The sequence below is a fragment of the Pan troglodytes genome, chromosome 5 (genome assembly GCF_028858775.2).
Source record: "Pan troglodytes isolate AG18354 chromosome 5, NHGRI_mPanTro3-v2.0_pri, whole genome shotgun sequence".
Lineage (NCBI taxonomy): Eukaryota > Metazoa > Chordata > Mammalia > Primates > Hominidae > Pan > Pan troglodytes.
The window spans coordinates 48,490,652-48,509,655 of NC_072403.2; the positions used below are offsets into that span (position 1 = coordinate 48,490,652).

The following is a 19,004-nucleotide window of genomic DNA, read 5'->3' on the forward strand; positions in this document are numbered from 1 at the left end:
ATTCATTGAAGAGAAGCTGAAGCTGGAAGACCAGTCAACTTTTTGCTATACTATTTTGAGGGATGGAAGCAGAATGAAAATTAATGTACATAATTGCCCTTTTTTCTTTTTTTTTTTTTTCTGTTGTTTCTTTCAGGATCCTCTTGTTCATTTATCAGAAGATGTGATAGCAAGAACTTATAACATTTTTGCTATTATGTTTCGGTATGCAGTAGAAATATTAATCTGGGAAAAAGAAAGTGAATTGCCAGAAGATTTAGAGATGGTGTAAGTATAACCTGTTTATTCTTCATGTATGAAGAACTGCTAAATTTTAACTTTAACACAGCTAGTATAGGGCATAATCATTTTTTAATAATGAGTTTTTAGCAGAACAATAACCTCAATTTTATAGTTTTAAAACATGTGATCCATTTAATTGGTGGATATTTCTTCCTGTTTGGTTGGCTGGTTGGTTGATTAGTTCGTTTGTAGCCATATTTAAACTTTGTCATAGCTCTAGGACTGGTTTCAGGCATAACCAGTTTTCTCTTCTTTGATTGTATGATAAAATGATAGATTAACTTTACAACTTCACTTTTTGTTTTGTTTATATGTTAATATCATTATAGGAAATGAACTCTTTGATATAAATGAGGTTTCTGGTTTGAATACATGCTCAAATTCAATTTTAATCATTTTGATTCAAACTTTTAATAAAATGTATTCCACACTGTGCTTTTTTAGTGTACATCTACCATTTTTACTTAAATTATTGAAATTACAAACTTGTGGCCAGAGAGCTGGATTCTGCCACAGATATATTAAGATGAGGGCTTTATTTTCCTTGTTAGTGTGCTTGTCTCAAACAACCTTCTTTCTTACTTAGAAGTAAGACCAAGCTTGTTGGAATTAGTCATAGTTTAGAATGAATACAAGCTGGAATGAGGATCTGAGGGACATTGGTGCTGTTTCTTTTTTGCTTTCTCAATTGTGTTTCAGATAAAGTTGTAGGTTTTCTAATAAAATGAGGTGACTACACCTTTTTGGAAATGATGAAAATGACTTAGTACCTCATGATTTTTACTATAGTATTGTTGTCGTATAGTATACTGTACTATACTATAACATCCTAGTCCAAATTAATTTCATTTTGGGACAGCATGGCCCCCTAACTGGACTGCCGTGTACTCTCTTGCCCCGTACAATTCATTCTCTACACTGCATCAAAGTGAACTTTAAGGCAAATTCTGATTATATCTCCTATCTCAAATTTTTTATTGTCCTTAGGATGGCAAAAATCAAAATATAAGCTGGCTTGGCACAATGGCTCATGCCTGTGATCCTAGCACTTTGGGAGGCCAAGGCAGGTAGATCACTTGAGCCCAGGAGTTGGAGACCAGCCTGGGCAGCATAGTAAGACCCCGCCTCTACAAAAAATTAAAAAATTAGCTGGGTAGGGTAGTGCATGCCTGTAGTCCTAGCTATTCATGAGGCTGAGGCAGGAGGATCAATTGAACCTGGGTGGTTGAGGCTGCAGTGAGCCATGATTGTGCCACTGCACTCCAGCCTGGGCGACAGAGTGAGACCCTATCTCAAAAAAAAACAAATAACAAAAAAAACCATTATAAACTGTTCAAGATTTCTGTCTCTCTCCAGACCAGACTAGTGTCATACTAATCTCCCCCTTCTTCCTTGTGCTCCATCTCCCAGTATTTACCTTTGCCACCTTAGCACCTTTGCTTTCACCTGCCTCTAGCCCATGGTTTCTCAACCTTGGCACTGTTGGAATTAGGGGCCAGATTAATTTTTTGTTATGGGGGCTGTCTGGTGAATTGCAAGATATTTAGCAGCATCCCTGGCTTCTACCCACTAGATGCCAGCAGCACCCAAAGCCCCAGTCTTGACAACCAGAAATGTCTCCAGATGTTGCCAAATGGTCAACTATGAGAGGTGGAGGGGAATTGCCCCCAGTTGAGAGCTACTGATAGCCAATTCTGACTTCAGGTCTCAGATTACTTCTCCAAGAGTTCTCTGAGCTCCCAGGCCTGTTATACCCTGCTCTACCTTCTTTTCTTGATAAAAACCTGTTTACACAGAGTCATATATGCAATATGTATTTTCCCCACCAGACTGTAGTATCACAGAGCATAGGACCACAGATGAATTCTTTACAGATATGTGTCCAGTACCTAGCACATTGCATAGGACAAAGTAGTCTCTTAATAAGTCAGCCTGGAGCAAGATAATAAACAAATAGATAATTAATATATCATTAATATTTTATCACACAGAGAGAAGAGTGACACCTACTATTGCATGCTGTTTAATGATGAGGTTCACACCTATGAACAAGTTATTTATACTCTTCAGAAAGCTGTTAACTGTACACAAAAAGAAGCTATTGGTTTTGCAACTACAGTAGATCGAGATGTAAGTAATTTTACCATGTTGATAATAAATTGAATTTTTACTATAGGTAAGTTACTATAGGTAACTAGAGAATTGAGTTAAAGATATATATCTAGGCTTTTCTTAAAATTTCATTTGTCGTGCCTGTAATCCCAGCACTTTGGGAGGCCAAGGCAGGCAGATCACGAGGTCAGGAGTTCGAGACCAGCCTGACTAACATGGTGAAACCCCGTCTTTACTAAAAATACAAAAATTAGCCAGGTGTAGTGGCATGAGCCGGTAATCCCAGCTACTCAGGAGGCTGAGGCAGGAGAATTGCTTGAACCTGGGAGGCAGAGGTTGCAGTGAGCCGAGATTGCGCCATTGCACTCGAGCCTGGGCGACAAAGCGAGACTCCATCTCAAAAAAAAAAAAAAATTTCATTTGAATATTGGCCCAAATGTATATTGGGTATAACTGTAAGCTATTGCCAATAGAAAGTTTAAGAGAACATATAGTTATTAAAATGGAAATTATAGATGCCTAAAATAATAAATGTTTTGTTCAAGGAAATATTTATTAATGGCTTGGAAAAGTTAGCATAGCTTTGAAGGAAAATTTTAACTAACTTATCAATGAGTAGGATGAGCGTTGTAAATATTGAAAATTGATCAGAATTGTTATATGCTTAAACATGTTTGTTTACTGGTTTAAAAGTTATTAATATTGAATACAATACTTTTACAGCTTAATTTTAAATATCTTTACAGGGGCGTAGGTCTGTTCGATATGGAGATTTTCAGTATTGTGAGCAAGCAAAATCAGTAATTGTGGTAAGTAATTTAAAAACATGCTTATATTATTTTTTATTAGTTTAAAACTAGCTTCATATTTCAGCATTTATGAACATGTCTTTCTGCTTTCTCAAATGAAAACCAAAAATTATGTTTAAAGATAATGTTTCTTAAATATTGCATTATTGTTTTATCTAGTTTTTTTAAAGCTGTGTAGGATTGATATAGAAAATGAGTATTTAGATAAGATATATTCCCATTTCTCCATCAAAGCAGTCTTAGAATGTTTTTCGCTTTCTGTTTTGTTTTTAATTAGTAGAATTTTGTGTTACTTCTTAGAAATTTAAATGGCCTTAAGCACCATGATTATAATGCAAGCAAAGTTGTTTCTTGGTACCTTATGGCAAAATATATTCCATATCCTCATAGCAAGTAGTGTATCATCTTTCTAAAAGCACAAACTATTCTCCACATTTGGATTTATTTTTAGAAATTAGAATTTATTTTTCACCATTCCATGTAACTGAATTTTATGTAAATATTCTTTTTAAAAAATAATTTTATCTTTTTTTTTTTTTTCCGAATAGTCTCTGTTGCCCAGGCTGGAGTGCAGTGGTGCAATCTCGGCTCACTGCAACTTCCTCTGCCTCCTGGGTTCAAGTGATTCAGCCTCAGCCTTCCAAGTAACTGGGATTACAAGTGCACACAGCCACGCCCAGCTAATTTTTGTATTTCTAGTAGAGATGGGGTTTCACCATGTTATCCAGGCTGGTCTCAAACTCCTGGGCTCAAGTGATCCACCCACCTCAGACTCCCAAAGTGTTGGGATTACAGGTGTGAGCCACCACACCTCAAATTTCTTTTAAATATATAAAATAATATGGAGGCCCCTGTATTATTATCATTTTGTTGTTGTTGTTTGAGACAGAGTCTTACTCTGTCACCCAGGCTGGGGTTTAGTGGCATGATCTCCACTCACTGCAACCTCTGCCTCCTGGGTTCAAGCAGTTCTTGTGCCTCAGCCTCTTGAGTAGCTGGGACGACAGGCATGTGCCACCACTCCCAGCTGTTTTTTTTTTTTTTTTTTTTTAAGTAGAGAAGGGGTTTCCCCCATTATCCTTTCTCCTTCCCTAGCAATAATTACTTTGCTTAATTTACTTTTTTCATTCTTGTGCGTTCCTTTATATTTCATATATTAAATATCCATCAACATTATATAGGGGTCTTTAAACATTATGTAACAAGATACATATTGAATGTATTACACTGCAGCTTGCCTTTTCATTTCAGTGTTGTTTTTAGGTTTATCTGTGTTGATAAGCGTTGCTGTAGTTCATTCATTTTTTAAACATTGTATAGTATTTCATGATGATTAAACCACAATTTATTTATTCTCCTGTTGATAGACAATTAGGATGTTTTCAGTTTTTTGCTGTGACAAATACTCCCGCTATGGGCATTATTTTGTCTCCTTTTTACATAGATGCAAAAGTTTCCCTACGGTATATACCAAGAAATGGAATTTCTGAGTTTTTAGGGTATGGACATTCTCAGCTTTACTAGATTTTGCCTAGTTCATCTCCAAAACTGTGGTACTAATATACTTTCCCACCAGCAGTATATAAGAGGGCCTGTTTCTCCACATCTTTGTTAAAACTATATATTGTCAAATTTTTAAATTTTGCCAATCTGGGCCAGACACTGTGGCTCACACCTGTAATCCTGTAATCCTAGCACTTTGGAAAGCAGAGGCAAGAGGATCGCTTGAGGCCAAGAGTTTGGGACCAGCCTGGGCAACAGAGCAAGACCCCGACTCTACAAAAAAAAATTTAAAAAATTAGCCAGGAATGATGGTGCACACATGTAGTCCTAGCTACTCAGGAGGCTGAGGTAGAAGGATTGCCTGAGCCCAGGAGTCCAAGGGTATAGTGAGCTTTGATTACACGAGTACACTCTAGCCTGGATGACAGAACAAGATCTTGTGTTAAGAAGAAAAAAAAAAAAAAACTTGCCAATCTGATGTGTGTGAAATGGTAGTTCATCAGTTAAATTTGCATTTTCCTTGATTTTTAAGTATCTTATTTTATATTTATTCTATTGGTCATTTAAGTTTTCTTTTTGGCAAATTTCCTATTCATATTCTTATTTTTTCTGTTGGATTGTCTTTTTCTTATTCATTTAAGTTTGTTGTGGTGCCTTTCATTGAGCAAAAACTTTAAATTTTAATGTAGCAAAAGATATATTTTTCTTTTCTTAAATTTAATTTAATTTTATTTTTATTGATCATTCTTGGGTGTTTCTTACAGAGGGGGATTTGGCAGGGTCATAGGACACTAGTGGAGGGAAGGTCAGCAGACAAACAAGTGAACAAAGGTCTCTGGTTTTCCTAGGCAGAGTGTTTGTGTCCCTGGGTACTTGAGATTAGGGAGTGGTGATGACTCTTAACGAGCATGCTGCCTTCAAGCATCTGTTTAACAAAGCACATCTTGCACCGCCCTTAATCCATTTAACCCTGAGTGGACACAGCACATGTTTCAGAGAGCACAGGGTTGGGGGTAAGGTCATAGATCAACAGGATCCCAAGGCAGAAGAATTTTTCTTAGTACAGAACAAAATGAAAAGTCTCCCATGTCTACTTCTTTCTACACAGACACGGCAACCATCCGATTTCTCAGTCTTTTCCCCACCTTGCCCCCCTTTCTACTCCAGAAAACCGCCATCGTCATCATGGCCCATTCTCAATGAGCTGTTGGGTACACCTCCCAGACGGGTTGGTGGCCGGGCAGAGGGGCTCCTCACTTCCCAGTAGGGGCGGCCGGGCAGAGGCGCCCCTCAGCTCCCGGACCGGGTGGCTGGCCAGGCGGGGGCTGACCCCCCCATCTCCCTCCCGGACGGGGCGGCTGGCCGGTCGTGGGGCTGACCCCCCCACCTCCCTCCCGGACGGGGCGGCTGGCCGGGCGTGGGGCTGAGCCCCCCACCTCCTCCCGGACGGGGCGGCTGGCCGGGCAGGGGGCTGAGCCCCCCACCTCCCTCCCGGACGGGGCGGCTGGCTGGGAGGGGGCGCTGACCACCCCCCACCTCCCTCCCGGACAGGGCGGCTGGCCGGGCGGGGGGCTGACCCCCCCACCTCCCTCCCAGACGGGGCGGCTGGCTGGGCAGAGGGGCTCCTGGCTGGGCAGAGGGGCTCCTCACTTCCCAGTAGGGGCGGCCGGGCAGAGGCGCCCCTCAGCTCCCGGACCGGGTGGCTGGCCAGGCAGGGGGCTGACCCCCCCACCTCCCTCCCGGACGGGGCGGCTGGCCGGGCAGGGGGCTGAGCCCCCCACCTCCCTCCCGGACGGGGCGGCTGGCCGGGAGGGGGGCTGAGCCCCCCACCTCCCTCCCAGACGGGGCGGCTGGCCGGGCAGAGGGGCTCCTCACTTCCCAGTAGGGGCGGCCGGGCAGAGGCGCCCCTCACCTCCTGGACGGGGCGGCTGGCCAGGCGGGGGGCTGAGCCCCCCACCTCCCTCCCGGACGGGGCGGCTGGCCGGGGGGGGGGGCTGAGTACCCCACCTCCCTCCCGGACGGGGCGGCTGGCCGGGTGGGGGGGCTGACCCCCCCTACCTCCCTCCCGGACGGAGCGGCTGGCCGGGCGGGGGGCTGACACCCCCACCTCCCTCCCGGATGGGACGGCTGGCCGGGTGGGGGGCTGACCCCCCCACCTCCCTCCCGGACGGGGCGGCTGGCTGGGCAGAGGGGCTCCTGGCTGGGCAGAGGGGCTCCTCACTTCCCAGTAGGGGCGGCTGGGCAGAGGCGCCCCTCACCTCCCGGACGGGGCGGCTGGCCGGGCGGGGGGCTGAGCCCCCCACCTCCCTCCCGGACGGGGCGGCTGGCCGGGCGGAGGGCTGACCCCCACCTCCCTCCCGGACAGGGTGGCTGCCGGGCGGAGATGCTCCTCACTTCCCAGACGGGGTGGCAGCCAGGCGGAGGGGCTCCTCACTTCTCAGACGGGGCGGTTGCCAGGCAGAGGGTCTCCTCACTTCTCAGACGGGGCGGCCGGGCAGAGACGCTCCTCACCTCCCAGACGGGGTCGCGGCCAGGCCGAGGCGCTCCTCACATCCCAGACGGGGCGGCGGGGCAGAGGCGCTCCCCACATCTCAGACGATGGGCTGCCGGGCAGAGACGCTCCTCACTTCCTAGATGGGATGGCGGCCGGGAAGAGGCGCTCCTCACTTCCCAGGTGGGATGGCAGCCGGGCAGAGACGCTCCTCACTTTCCAGACTGGGCAGCCAGGCAGAGGGGCTCCTCACATCCCAGACGATGGGCAGCCAGGCAGAGACGCTCCTCACTTCCCAGACGGGGTGGCGGCCGGGCAGAGGCTGCAATCTCCGCACTTTGGGGGGCCAAGGCAGGCGGCTGGGAGGTGGAGGCCGTAGCAAGCCGAGATCACGCCACTGCACTCCAGCCTGGGCACCATTGAGCACTGAGTGAATGAGACTCCGTCTGCAATCCCGGCACCTCGGGAGGCCGAGGCTGGCAGATCACTCGCGGCTAGGAGCTGGAGACCAGTCTGGCCAACACAGCGAAACCCCGTCCCCACCAAAAAAACACGAAAACCAGTCAGGCGTGGCGGCGCGCGCCTGCAATCGCAGGCACTCGGCAGGCTGAGGCAGGAGAATCAGGCAGGGAGGCTGCAGCGAGCCGAGATGGCAGCAGTACAGTCCACCTTTGGCCCGGCATGAGAGGGAGACCGTGGAAAGGAGAGGGAGAGGGAGACGGGAGAGGGAGAGGGAGACGGGAGAGGGAGATGGGAGAGGGAGACGGGAGAGGGAGAGGGAGACCCAGGATTCTGTATATTTTTCTTTATAATTTGTATGTTTTATGACTTGTTTAAGAAATTCTTCCTTAATGTCTCAACATATTCAATTTAATAATGTATCAGAAACTGTACTTACAGATTATCAACTAGGGAACAAACAATAAAATAGAAAATGGACAAAGGATATGAAAAGACAGATCATAACAGAAAATCTAGCTGGTCAATATACATGAAGTTAGAGTGATAAAATATCTTGAAGAGATGCAAAGACTGGGAATACATGCTTAACAGTAAATTGCTACAGCATTTAGGGAAAACAGTCTAGTAACGTGTTAAAGCTTTACCTCACCTAGGAATTTATCTCATAGAAATACAAGTACCAGTAAGTGTGTATACAGTGTGTTCAGTACAGTACTGCTTTTTTTGTAGTCACAGAGGACTGGAAACAGAGAATATGAATGCCCTTCTCTGAAGGATGTTTTAATAAGTCCACACCACAGAATATTATGCAGTCATTAACAGAAAAAAAATCAATGAAAGCTAAGATGCACAAAAGCATGTGTAGTATTTGATTTTCATAAGTCAAACTAACAGATCTTTAGAAATGTGTGTGTAAATATGTGTAAATGGAGACCATATACAAAAACTTACTATGTTAATATATGTTATAGAGAAAGGATGGAGCAGAGAGTAAAAGGAGGATCCAAAAAAAAATAAAAAGGAGTAAATACATTCTTAAAAAGTGTTGGCCAAGCACATCGGCTCACTCCTGTAATCCCAGCATTTTGGGAGGCCAAGGCAGGCAGATTGCTTAAACCCAAGAGTTTGAGACCAGCCTAAGCAACATGGCAAAATCCCATTCCTACAAAAAAAAAAAAAATAATAACAAAAATTAGCCAGGCGTGGTGGCACACACCTGTAGTCCCAACTATTTGGGAAGCTGAGGTAAGAGGATTGCTTGAGCCCGGGAGGTTGAGGCTGCAGTGAGCTGTTATCAACGCCATTGCATTCCAGCCTGGGCAACAGAGTGAAACCCTGTTACAAAAAAAAAAGAGGAAAAGAAGATGTTCATAGATTTGAATAGACATTTCTCTGGAGCAGATACACAAGCAGTTAAGATACCACCTCACACCTATTAGGATGGCTTCTGTCAAAAAAATAAATAAATAAATAAAAATGGATAGGCATGCACTTATAGTCTCAGCTGCTCTGGAAGCTGAGGCAGGAGGATTGCTTGAGCCCAGGAGTTCAAGGCTGTAGTATGTGATCATGGTACCTGTGAATAGCCTCTGGGCAACATAGCAAGACTCCGTCTCTAAGGGAAAAAAAGTGTTGGCAAGGATATGGAGAAATTAAAACCTTTGTGTACTACTGGTAGGAAGGTAGAATGGTATAGCCACTGTGGGAAACAGTCCAGCAATTCCTCAAAACATTAAAAATAGAATTACCATGTGATCTGGCAATTTTGCTTCTGGGTATATATGCAAAGTAATTGAAAACAGGTTTCAAAGAGATATTTTACACCCCTGTTCAAGCATCATAATTCACAATAGCCAAAAGGTAGCAGCAACCCAAGTGTCTGCTAATGAAGGAATGGAGAAACAAAATGTGGTATATACATGCAATGGTACATTACTCAGTCTTAAAAAGGAAGGAAGTTCTGATACATGCTACAACATGAATGGATCTTGAGAACATTATGCTAAGTGAAATAAGCCGGTAACAAAAAGATAAATAGCATATGATTCTACTTATATGACCTACCTAGCATTGTCATATCCATAGAAACAGAAAGAGACAGATGGTGGTTGCTAAGTGCTAGGGGAAGAAAGTAGCAGGGACTTGCTCTTTATTAGGTATTATGGCGAGTTTCACTTTTGCAAGATACAGAGTTCTGGGGACTAGTTTCACAACAGTATGAATGTACTTAACAATACTGAACTGTACACGTAAAAATGGCTAAGATGAAAGTTTTATATGTATTTTACCTTTTTTTTTTTTTTGAGACGGAGTTTTGCTCTTGTTGCCCAGGTTGGAGTGCAATGGCGCGATCCCAGCTCACCGCAACCTTCACCTCCCAGGCTGAAGCGATTCTCCTGCCTCAGCCTCCTAAGTAGCTGGGATTACAGGCATGCTCCACCACGCTCGGCTAATTTTTGTATTTTTAGTAGAGACAGGGTTTCACCATGTTGGTGAGGCTGGTCTCGAACTCCTGACCTCAGGTGATCCGCCTGCCTCAGCCTTCCAAAGTGCTGGGATTACAGGTGTGAGCTACCGTGCCCAGCCATGATTTAAAAAAAAAAAAAAAAAGTTGATAACATGGGCTGGGCGCGGTGGCTCACGCCTGTAATCCCAACACTTTGGGAGGCCGAGGTGGGGGGATCACGAGATCAAGAGATCGAGACCATCCTGGCCAACATGGTGAAACCCTGTTTCTACTAAAAATACAAAAATTAGCCAAACGTGGTGGCGCATGCCTGTAGTCCCAGCTACTCGGGAAGCTGAGGCAGGAGAATTGCTTGAAACTGGGAGGCAGAGGTTACAGTGAGCAGAGATTGTGCTACTGCACTCCAGCCTGGTGACAGAGCAAGACTCCGTCTCAAAAAAAAAAAAAAAAAAAAAAAAAAAAAGTTGATAACATCACATCTATGCAATAAATTATTTAAATAAGTACATAATTATATTGAGAAATTAAAGACATAAAGCAAGCTAAAACATTTAAATCATTTATTATTGGTACAGCAGATTTTCAAATATAGGACTAAAGATTCAGATTACTGGTCAGGCGCAGTGGCTCACACCTGTAATCCCAGCGCTTTGGGAGACTGAGGCAGGTGGATCACTTGAGGTCAGGAGTTCAAGACCAGCCTGGCTAACATAGTGAAACCCTGTCTCTACTAAAAATACAACAGTTAGCCAGGCGTCGTGGCGCATGTCTGTAGTCCCAGCTCCTTGGGAGGCTGAGGGCAGGAGAATCACTTGGACCCAAGAGGTGGAGGTTGCGGTGAGCCGAGATTGCTCCACTGCACTCCAGCCTGGGTGACAGAGCGAGACTCCACCTCAAAAAAAGAAAGAAAGAAAAAAAAGATTCAGATTACTCATAAACTAGCTGAACCTTCATGTTTTTTTGTATGAATCCTAAGATTTCCTCTAGAAAATTAGGATCTGAATCAAGTAAGGCAAGGAGAACGGTGTTTTTCTTACATCCATGAAAAAGTCTCCTATGATGATCGTAGTGTGGTTATATTAAGTAAAAATAATAACTTTGTTCTGCCAATAGAATAGCTTTTTAAGTTAATTTTTAAATCTTGCCATTTCTTTTTAAGAGAAATACCAGTAGACAGACAAAGCCACTCAAAGTTCAAGTTATGCATTCGTCTATTGTCGCACATCAGAATTTTGGTTTGAAACTTTTGTCTTGGCTGGGAAGTATTATTGGATATTCAGGTAGGTTCATAAAAGTTCATGCCAATTGTCTATTAAAAATGAGCTCAATATGCTGTTGCAAAACTGTTTTGGGAAAAATATCAACTGGAATAATTTCCTGCTTTAATTTTACATTTTAAAATACCATTTCAAAATACCTTTATGCATAGAAGAAAACCTATGTTTAACAAATTTGGTCATACTGGATATTTTTTATATGCACACAAAGGATTCTCTAATCAAATAAATTCAGGAAACATTGGTTTAAAGAATTGTAAAGGACATTAATATGCTAATGCAATGCAATGTACATTTCACAAACAATTTTTTTTTAAACTTTTTTTAGTGGAGCATTTTGCAGAACTCTTCTAGTGAGTAAGCTGGAAAAATGCTGCTGTAAATAAAAACCTAAGTGATTAGCTGTTTAAACGATAAAACACTAATGTTGATTTATGTGTTTTGACTCCAACAACTTTTGGTTACCAATAATTTGCAACTCTGAAAATTTGCAAATTGGAAGTTACCAATTTGTGTTTTAAAAAAATTTTTGGCCAGGTGCCATGGCTCATGCCTGTAATCCTAGTACTTTGGGAGGCCAAGGTGGGTGGATAACCTGAGGTCAGGAGTTCAAGACCAGCCTGACCAACATGGCAAAACCTCTACTAAAAATACAAAAATTAGCCAGGCGTGGTGGCATGTGCCTGTAATTCCACCTACTCAGGAGGCTGAGGCAGGAGAATCACTTGAACCCAGGAAGCAGAGGTTGCAGTGAGCCAACATCACGCCACTTCACTCCAGCCTGGGCAAAAGAGTGAAACTCTGTTTAAAAAAAGAAAAAAATTCCAGAGTCTAGAAATTCGGTCATTTTTCTCTTTATGTAATGGTAAGAATTAAGAATCCTCACATCTGCAGCCAAAAATACAAGCCTGGTGTGTAACACTAAAGGGTAAAACAGGGATAGATATAAGCTGTTATGCTATTCTTCAGGCAACACTGTGGATAAGTGACATTCAGATGTTTACTGTAAAGAAAAATTTGAATACATTTGTATTGAAGGGCTTTTAGAAAAGAGCATTACTACACAGAACTGAGAGTTGAAAATATGAAGGTGTGGAAGATTAAGAGAACACGTTTACTTTAAAAGATAATTTAAAAGTTATCTTTCCGGGCTGACACGGTGGCCCACTCCTCTAGTCATAACACTCTGGGAGGCTGTGGTGGGAGGATCCCTCGAGCCCAGGAGTTCATAGACCAGCCTGGGTAATATAGGGAGACCCCATCTCTATCTAAAATTTTTTTTAAAAGAAAATAAATATCTTTCCAGTTATTTTTCTTAGTCCTATGTTCTTTATTTTGGTGTTTTCCATTGGATACCTGCATGCCAAGTGTTGTGCTACAGTATTACTGAAGAGTATAATGGAAGTAACGTCCTGCTGAAAATTTTCTTTGAGATATTAATCATTAATAATTTATATATTCCTATTTAATACTTACATAGGTCTTTAGCCTTTTAAAGGATTTCTGTTTGACAGCTTTTATAATTGAAAGTTATTCCATTTTTTTTTTAATTTTGCATGCTTGAAAAAGATGAAAACAGTAATTTAAATTATAAAGTATGGGGCCAGGTGCAGTGGCTCATGCCGGTAATCCCAGCACTTTGAGAGGCTAAGGCAAGTGGGTCACTTGAGCCCAAGAGTTCAAGACCAGCCTGGCCAACATGGTGTGAAACCCCATCTGTACTAAAAATACAAAAATTAGCCAGGCGTGGTGGTGCATGCCTGTAATCCCAGGTACTTGGGAGGCTGAGGCACAGGAATTACATGAACCCAGGAGGCAGAGGTTGCAGTGAGCCAAGATCACATGACTGCACTGCAGCCTGGGTGACAGAGTAAGACTCCATCTCAAAAAAAAAAAATATATATATATATATATATATACACACACACACACACACGCGTGCGCACATATATATACACACACGCACGTACATATATATGTATGTATGTACATATATGTGTGTATATGGGTATGTATATATGTGTATATGTGTATGTATGTGTGTATATATGTATGTATGTACATATATATGTATGGAACAAATAAGTGTTAAAGCTTTGGTTATTTTAATGCTTATATTAATATTTGAAGAACGTTTCTGAAGTTTACATTTAAAAGGTTGTAGTAATATGTTTTCCAGGGTCTCACATGCCAAGTCCACAATAAGTTTTTGTTTAATGAATGAAGAATTTTTTATGTAGCATTAATAAAATGCATTGCTATATATTATAGTGCAGAAGTCATGCATTCCTCCTTTTAAATGGTAGCACATTTTATATTTCAATTATGGAATGCATAACACTTTCACTGTAATGTGGTTTAATTAGCATAAGTGCTTAAAGAACAATATTAAGTGGTTTTTTGGATGTTTTTCTCTTTAATTAAATTCATTAAAGCACAAGAGGTTATTGCCTTTATGATAGGCATATATTTTGACTTTCAGGAGTAATGGTGTGTGATGTGAGATTTGAAATTTATTTCCTTTTTGTTAAAATATTAATAAAACAGTTAATATGTTTGCCTTTTCTGAATAAATTTGAACTTTAAGAAAACATTTAAAACTCTACAGATCCATTTGAACATCTACTAAAATGTCACTTTATTTTAATATTTGAAGTTGCTATCTCATTCTACCTTTCCTTCTATTTAAAGATGGCCTTCGCCGGATTTTATGTCAAGTTGGTTTACAAGAAGGGCCAGATGGTGAAAACTCTTCTCTAGTGGACAGACTGATGCTTAGTGATTCCAAATTATGGAAAGGTGAATCTCTTAACTACTTTTAAGGTGTAGAGGAACCTATATAAGTAATTGGGATGTGAAAGGTTTTTATCATTTGGGAAGATATTTAATACATATATTTGTGCTTTTTAAAATTAGCATTGCAGTCTTAGTCTTTGAAAAATATAGATTTAGTGGGGTGGGGTCCATGATCCAACTTAAATGGACTTTATATTTTGTTACAGAGTTATGTTTAGAAAACTTGGTTTTATAAACAAATTGCAAATATTTTGTGCTAAGGAAAACATGTATTTTGCTCCTTTTTTGAAGGGACAGGATCTCACTCTGTTGCCCAGGCAACAGGAGTGCAGTGGCATGATCATTGATCACTGCAGCCTCCAACTCTTGGGCTCAAGCAATCCTCCCTTCTCAGCCTCCCTAGTAGCTGGGACTACATGTACATACCACCATGTATGGCTTTCTTTGTTTTTGAGACTTAAAATACAAGCCAGTCTCAGTGGTGTGTGCCTGTAGTCCCAGCTACACAGGAGGCTGAGGCAAGAGGATCACTTGAGCTAGGAGTTTGAGTTCAGCCTGGGCAACAAAGCAAGACCCTATCTCTTTAAAAAAAAAAAAAAATGCTGTGTTGGCTGGGCATGGTGGTTCACACTTGTAATGCCAGCACTGTAGGAGGCCAAGGCAGGAGGATCGTGTGAGCCCAGGAGTTAAGACCAGCCTGGGCAACACAGCAAGACACTGTCTCAAAAGTAAAAAAAAAAACAACAAAAAAAAACCCACTGTGGATCACATAAAACTTGAGAAATATAATTGTTTGGTGCGTCCTTATCTTATACCATGATCTTTTTCTACAAGGTGCTAGGAGTGTATATCATCAGTTGTTCATGAGCAGTCTGCTTATGGATTTGAAATACAAGAAACTATTTGCTGTTCGATTTGCAAAAGTAAGTGGCTTTTCAATTTTGAAAATAGGTTATATATAGAGTAACTATGCCCATAATTATATCTAGGCTTCAAAAAATTAACATCTAATAGTAATATGTCAATGTGTTGATATTAAATTCTAAGAAACTTCATAAATAATCTTTTCATTCTTTATCAATAGAATAAAATTATAGCAGTGAGACTTCTTGTTCATCACCTCCTATGATAACATGAGTATCTATTATACAATGTTTATGAAATAATAAATGAAGAGTTTAAACCTATGCCATTGTGAATTATGGTATTTTTTTCTATTAAAATTCATATAAGGAAACTAATCTCAGTTTAAATGACATATATATGAATATGATTTAATAAATATATTTGTGCATTTTAAAATTAGCATTGCAGTCTTAGTCTTTAAAAAAAATAATTTTTTTTGGAGGGGGGGCATGATCCAAATTCAATAGCCTGTATATTTTGTTAGAAAATTATATTTAGAAAACTTTGATTTTATAAATAGATTGCAAATATTTCATGCTAAGGAAAACATGTATTTTGCTTTTTTTTTTTTTAAGTAACAAGGTCTCTTCAGAACTCTAGGTTATTAATATAGTTAAGTTCTCCCTTTTAGCAGCATGTGCATAAGCTAACCACTTATTTTTTTGCATTCACCTGAATTACGAAGTATATGAGAATCACTTGGAGAGCTCTTTCAAAATACATGTGTTGTGTTCCATTCTCAAATCTACTGAAACAGATTCACCAAGAATGGGTGCCCAAGCATGTATGCTTTGGAAGAGTCATCAGATGATTCTGATATGATGCAGAAGTGATGAAAGTCTGATTTCATCAGAAACAGTGTAATGCTGCTGTGGTTTAGCTCCACCAGCGTACAATGACATCTTGGGAGCTTAGTAGCTGTTACTGCCTATTTGGGCTGGTAAACTGCCATTGTGCTCCAGAAGAAAGAATCGATATTTATACAGGATTCCACAGTTTCCATAGTGAATCAATATCTATACAGGATTCTATTGGTAGAAATCATTCCAGTTATTGTTCTCATAGCAGTGTTATCTTCTTGACTTCCTCCAGCACTGACTTTTCATTATAATCCTTAAACATTTGGTCATTGTGGATTAGAGGTGAATCTCCCCCTTGTTGTTTAGAATTACCAGCAGTTGCAGAGAGATTTTATGGAGGATGATCACGAGCGAGCAGTGTCGGTGACTGCTCTATCTGTCCAGTTCTTCACCGCACCTACTCTGGTGAGTAGTGCTTGCCTTTTCTTTGTAACTGATAGCTGGCACTCCTTGCCTTTTTTTGCCTTCTTAATAGAACTATGAGCGTTTGCAGAGTGATTATGTGACAGATGACCACGACAGAGAGTTTTCAGTCGCAGACCTCTCGGTTCAGATATTCACGGTTCCTTCACTTGTAAGTACTGAAAGACTAGAAGAACTTTCTTGTTTTCCATTAGCAGAAGCCTTAAAATAATAGAGAACTAAAGTCTGTATATTCCTGAAAAGAATAGTATTTTATTAATGGGTAATCAGACTTCAAACACCTTCACTATTCTTTTACTAGAATATAACCTTGAATATCAAAGTCATCTGGTGGGGGGGAAGTCATTTAAACTTAATTTATACTTTCTCTTCAGAGTAAAGGAGAGGGAAACAATCTACAATTTTTCATAGTACTTCCCTGAGATTTTGAACTGATTAGTTCACATTAAGCCGATTGATTTCACAAATTATCCTTCACGTTAGAATTAGACAGCATATTGTACACCGTCTCACAATTTGAGAAGTCCTCCTCCCACCTCCCTCCCAAAAGGGGAGATGTAGCTAAGGCAATTGAATCCTGATGATTGGATGGTCTTTTACTGAGCTTCACGAGTTGCCCATAAAGGCATCATTATGTTTTAGTGCTATATACATAATTAAAATTCATATTTAATTTGTTCAGCAAATTTAAGAAACACCTGTTTATTGGGCACAATTCTAGACTTTGAGAATGTAACAGTAAACAATAACAAATGTGACCCTTCCCTCATCAAACTTACCATAGTGGGAAAGACTCACATAAATAGTTAATCAGAATCACAATGAAAATTCCGTTGGTTTGAGAGAAAATAACAAGAGACCTGACCTTTTCCCACACTTCAGGGCTTTTCTAAGAAAGGTGCCTTTATGCAAGGGCATGAGGGAAGGTCCATACAAAGGAATGAGCAGTTGAGAAAACCTGGAGGAGTAGGGTGGAGCATTACCTCTTGGCAAATAGAGGAAAACCAGGACACTTGAAGATCCTTGAACCTGGAGTGAAATTGTATAGGTTTAAGAGCATTTTATAGTTACTTTATTAATAAGGCATATTAAAAATAACTGAATTTTTCACCATATTACTTTTATGTTAAAGGATATATTCTAATACAGTGGAAGCTGACTGGAGTCTGTTTACCCATTAATGAGCTAGTATGATAGGCCAAATTAAGGATTTTTGCATTTTGTCTTAAAAACATGAGAAGGCATTAAAGAGTTTTAAGTGGTATTTACATAATTACATTTGTGATTTTAAAAGATCATGCTGTCTGTAATTTGGAGAACAAATTGGACAAGGGTAAAAGTGAGTGTGGGAAACCTAATCAGATGCTAAAGCAATGACCCAGGGAAAAATTGATGGTAACTTGAACTGGGATGCTGAAAGTGGATATGAATCATGGGGGATATTTTTAGGTGGTGAAATCTACAGAACTGGCCAAGTGGGTTTGAGGGTTGTTGGACTTTCTGACGAACTGGATGTCGGGTTTGAAGAAGTATAAGGATGATTCGCAAGCATCTGACTTGCAGCTGAGTAGATGCTGTGCCACTTGCTGAGTGATTAGCATTTGTAAAGAGGGAAAGTGATGCTTTTAGTTTAGTCAGGGTTGAGTTCCAGAAGCCTCTGAGATGATCCTGTGTGTATTCATATCTGTGCTTCCCTCCTTCATTGAACCATTTCCATGCCAGTACCACAGTTGTAATAATTATTTATAGCTTAACATCCCATTTTGGCATCTTAAATCCCATTTCATTTGATAGCTTAAATCTCCTTTCATTATTATTTTCCAAAATGTTTTCGCTTATTCTTAGGCCTTTTTCAAAAAGATGAAGTAAAATCAGATTGTCAGTTACCAAAAACCACATTAGAATTTTGACTGAAAAGACCTTATATTTGTAGATTAATTTAGGAAGCACTAACATCTTTGCAATATTGAATATCCCAACTAGGAATATAATTTGTCCTTGTTTATTCAAATGTTATTTTATGTTCTTAGTAAAAACTTCATAGTTCTCTCGTTATAAACATATATATTATATATATATATATATATTTTTTTTTTTTTTTTTTAGTTCTCGATCTCGGCTGGGTGCAGTGGCTCACCTCTGTAATCCTAGCCAAGGCAGGTGGATCACCTGAGGTTAGGAGTCTGAGACCAGCGTGGCCAACATGGTGAAACCCCATCTCTACTAAAAATAGAAAAATTAGCCAGGCGTGGTGGCGCACGCCTGAGGCTGAGGCAGAAGAATCACTTGAACCCAAGAGGCGGAGGTTGCAGTGAGCTGAGATCAAGCCATTGCACTCCAGCCTGGGCGACAGAGCGAGATTCGGTATCCAAAAAAAAAAAGTTCTTGCTCTGTCACTCAGGCTGGAGTGAGGTGGCACGATCACAGCTCACTACAGCTTTGACCACCTGGGCTTAGGCAATCCTCCTGTCTCAGCCTCCCAAGTAGCTGGGACCACAGATGCATGCCACCACACCCAGCTAGTCCTAACATTTTTAAATTAAGCTTATATGGTTTATATTTTTGATGCTGTAGTAAACTTTTTATATTTTTGATGCTGTAGTAAACTTTTTATAT

At 41.0% G+C, this 19,004-nt stretch overlaps 1 protein-coding gene across 15 annotated transcripts in view; it reads left to right on the forward strand.

The window, feature by feature from the left end:
• UBR2 (ubiquitin protein ligase E3 component n-recognin 2) overlaps window positions 1–19,004 on the forward strand; it is a 130,325-nt gene that overhangs the window by 39,557 nt on the left and 71,764 nt on the right. For 13 of the 15 annotated variants that reach the window (XR_010158016.1, XR_010158017.1, XR_010158018.1 and 10 more), the window contains 7 exons: window positions 137–267; window positions 2,274–2,412; window positions 3,141–3,203; window positions 11,286–11,406; window positions 14,095–14,202; window positions 15,034–15,122; window positions 16,441–16,539. Coding sequence is in view for 10 of the 15 variants with exons in the window: in XM_016955519.4 (XP_016811008.2) it covers window positions 137–267; window positions 2,274–2,412; window positions 3,141–3,203; window positions 11,286–11,406; window positions 14,095–14,202; window positions 15,034–15,122; window positions 16,441–16,539 (750 nt within the window). In the remaining 5 variants the exon portion in view is untranslated. Of the gene's footprint in view, window positions 1–136; window positions 268–2,273; window positions 2,413–3,140; window positions 3,204–11,285; window positions 11,407–14,094; window positions 14,203–15,033; window positions 15,123–16,271; window positions 16,371–16,440; window positions 16,540–19,004 lie in introns of all 15 variants that reach the window. The other 2 variants (XM_016955504.4, XM_054685824.2) reach the window with 1 other exon arrangement.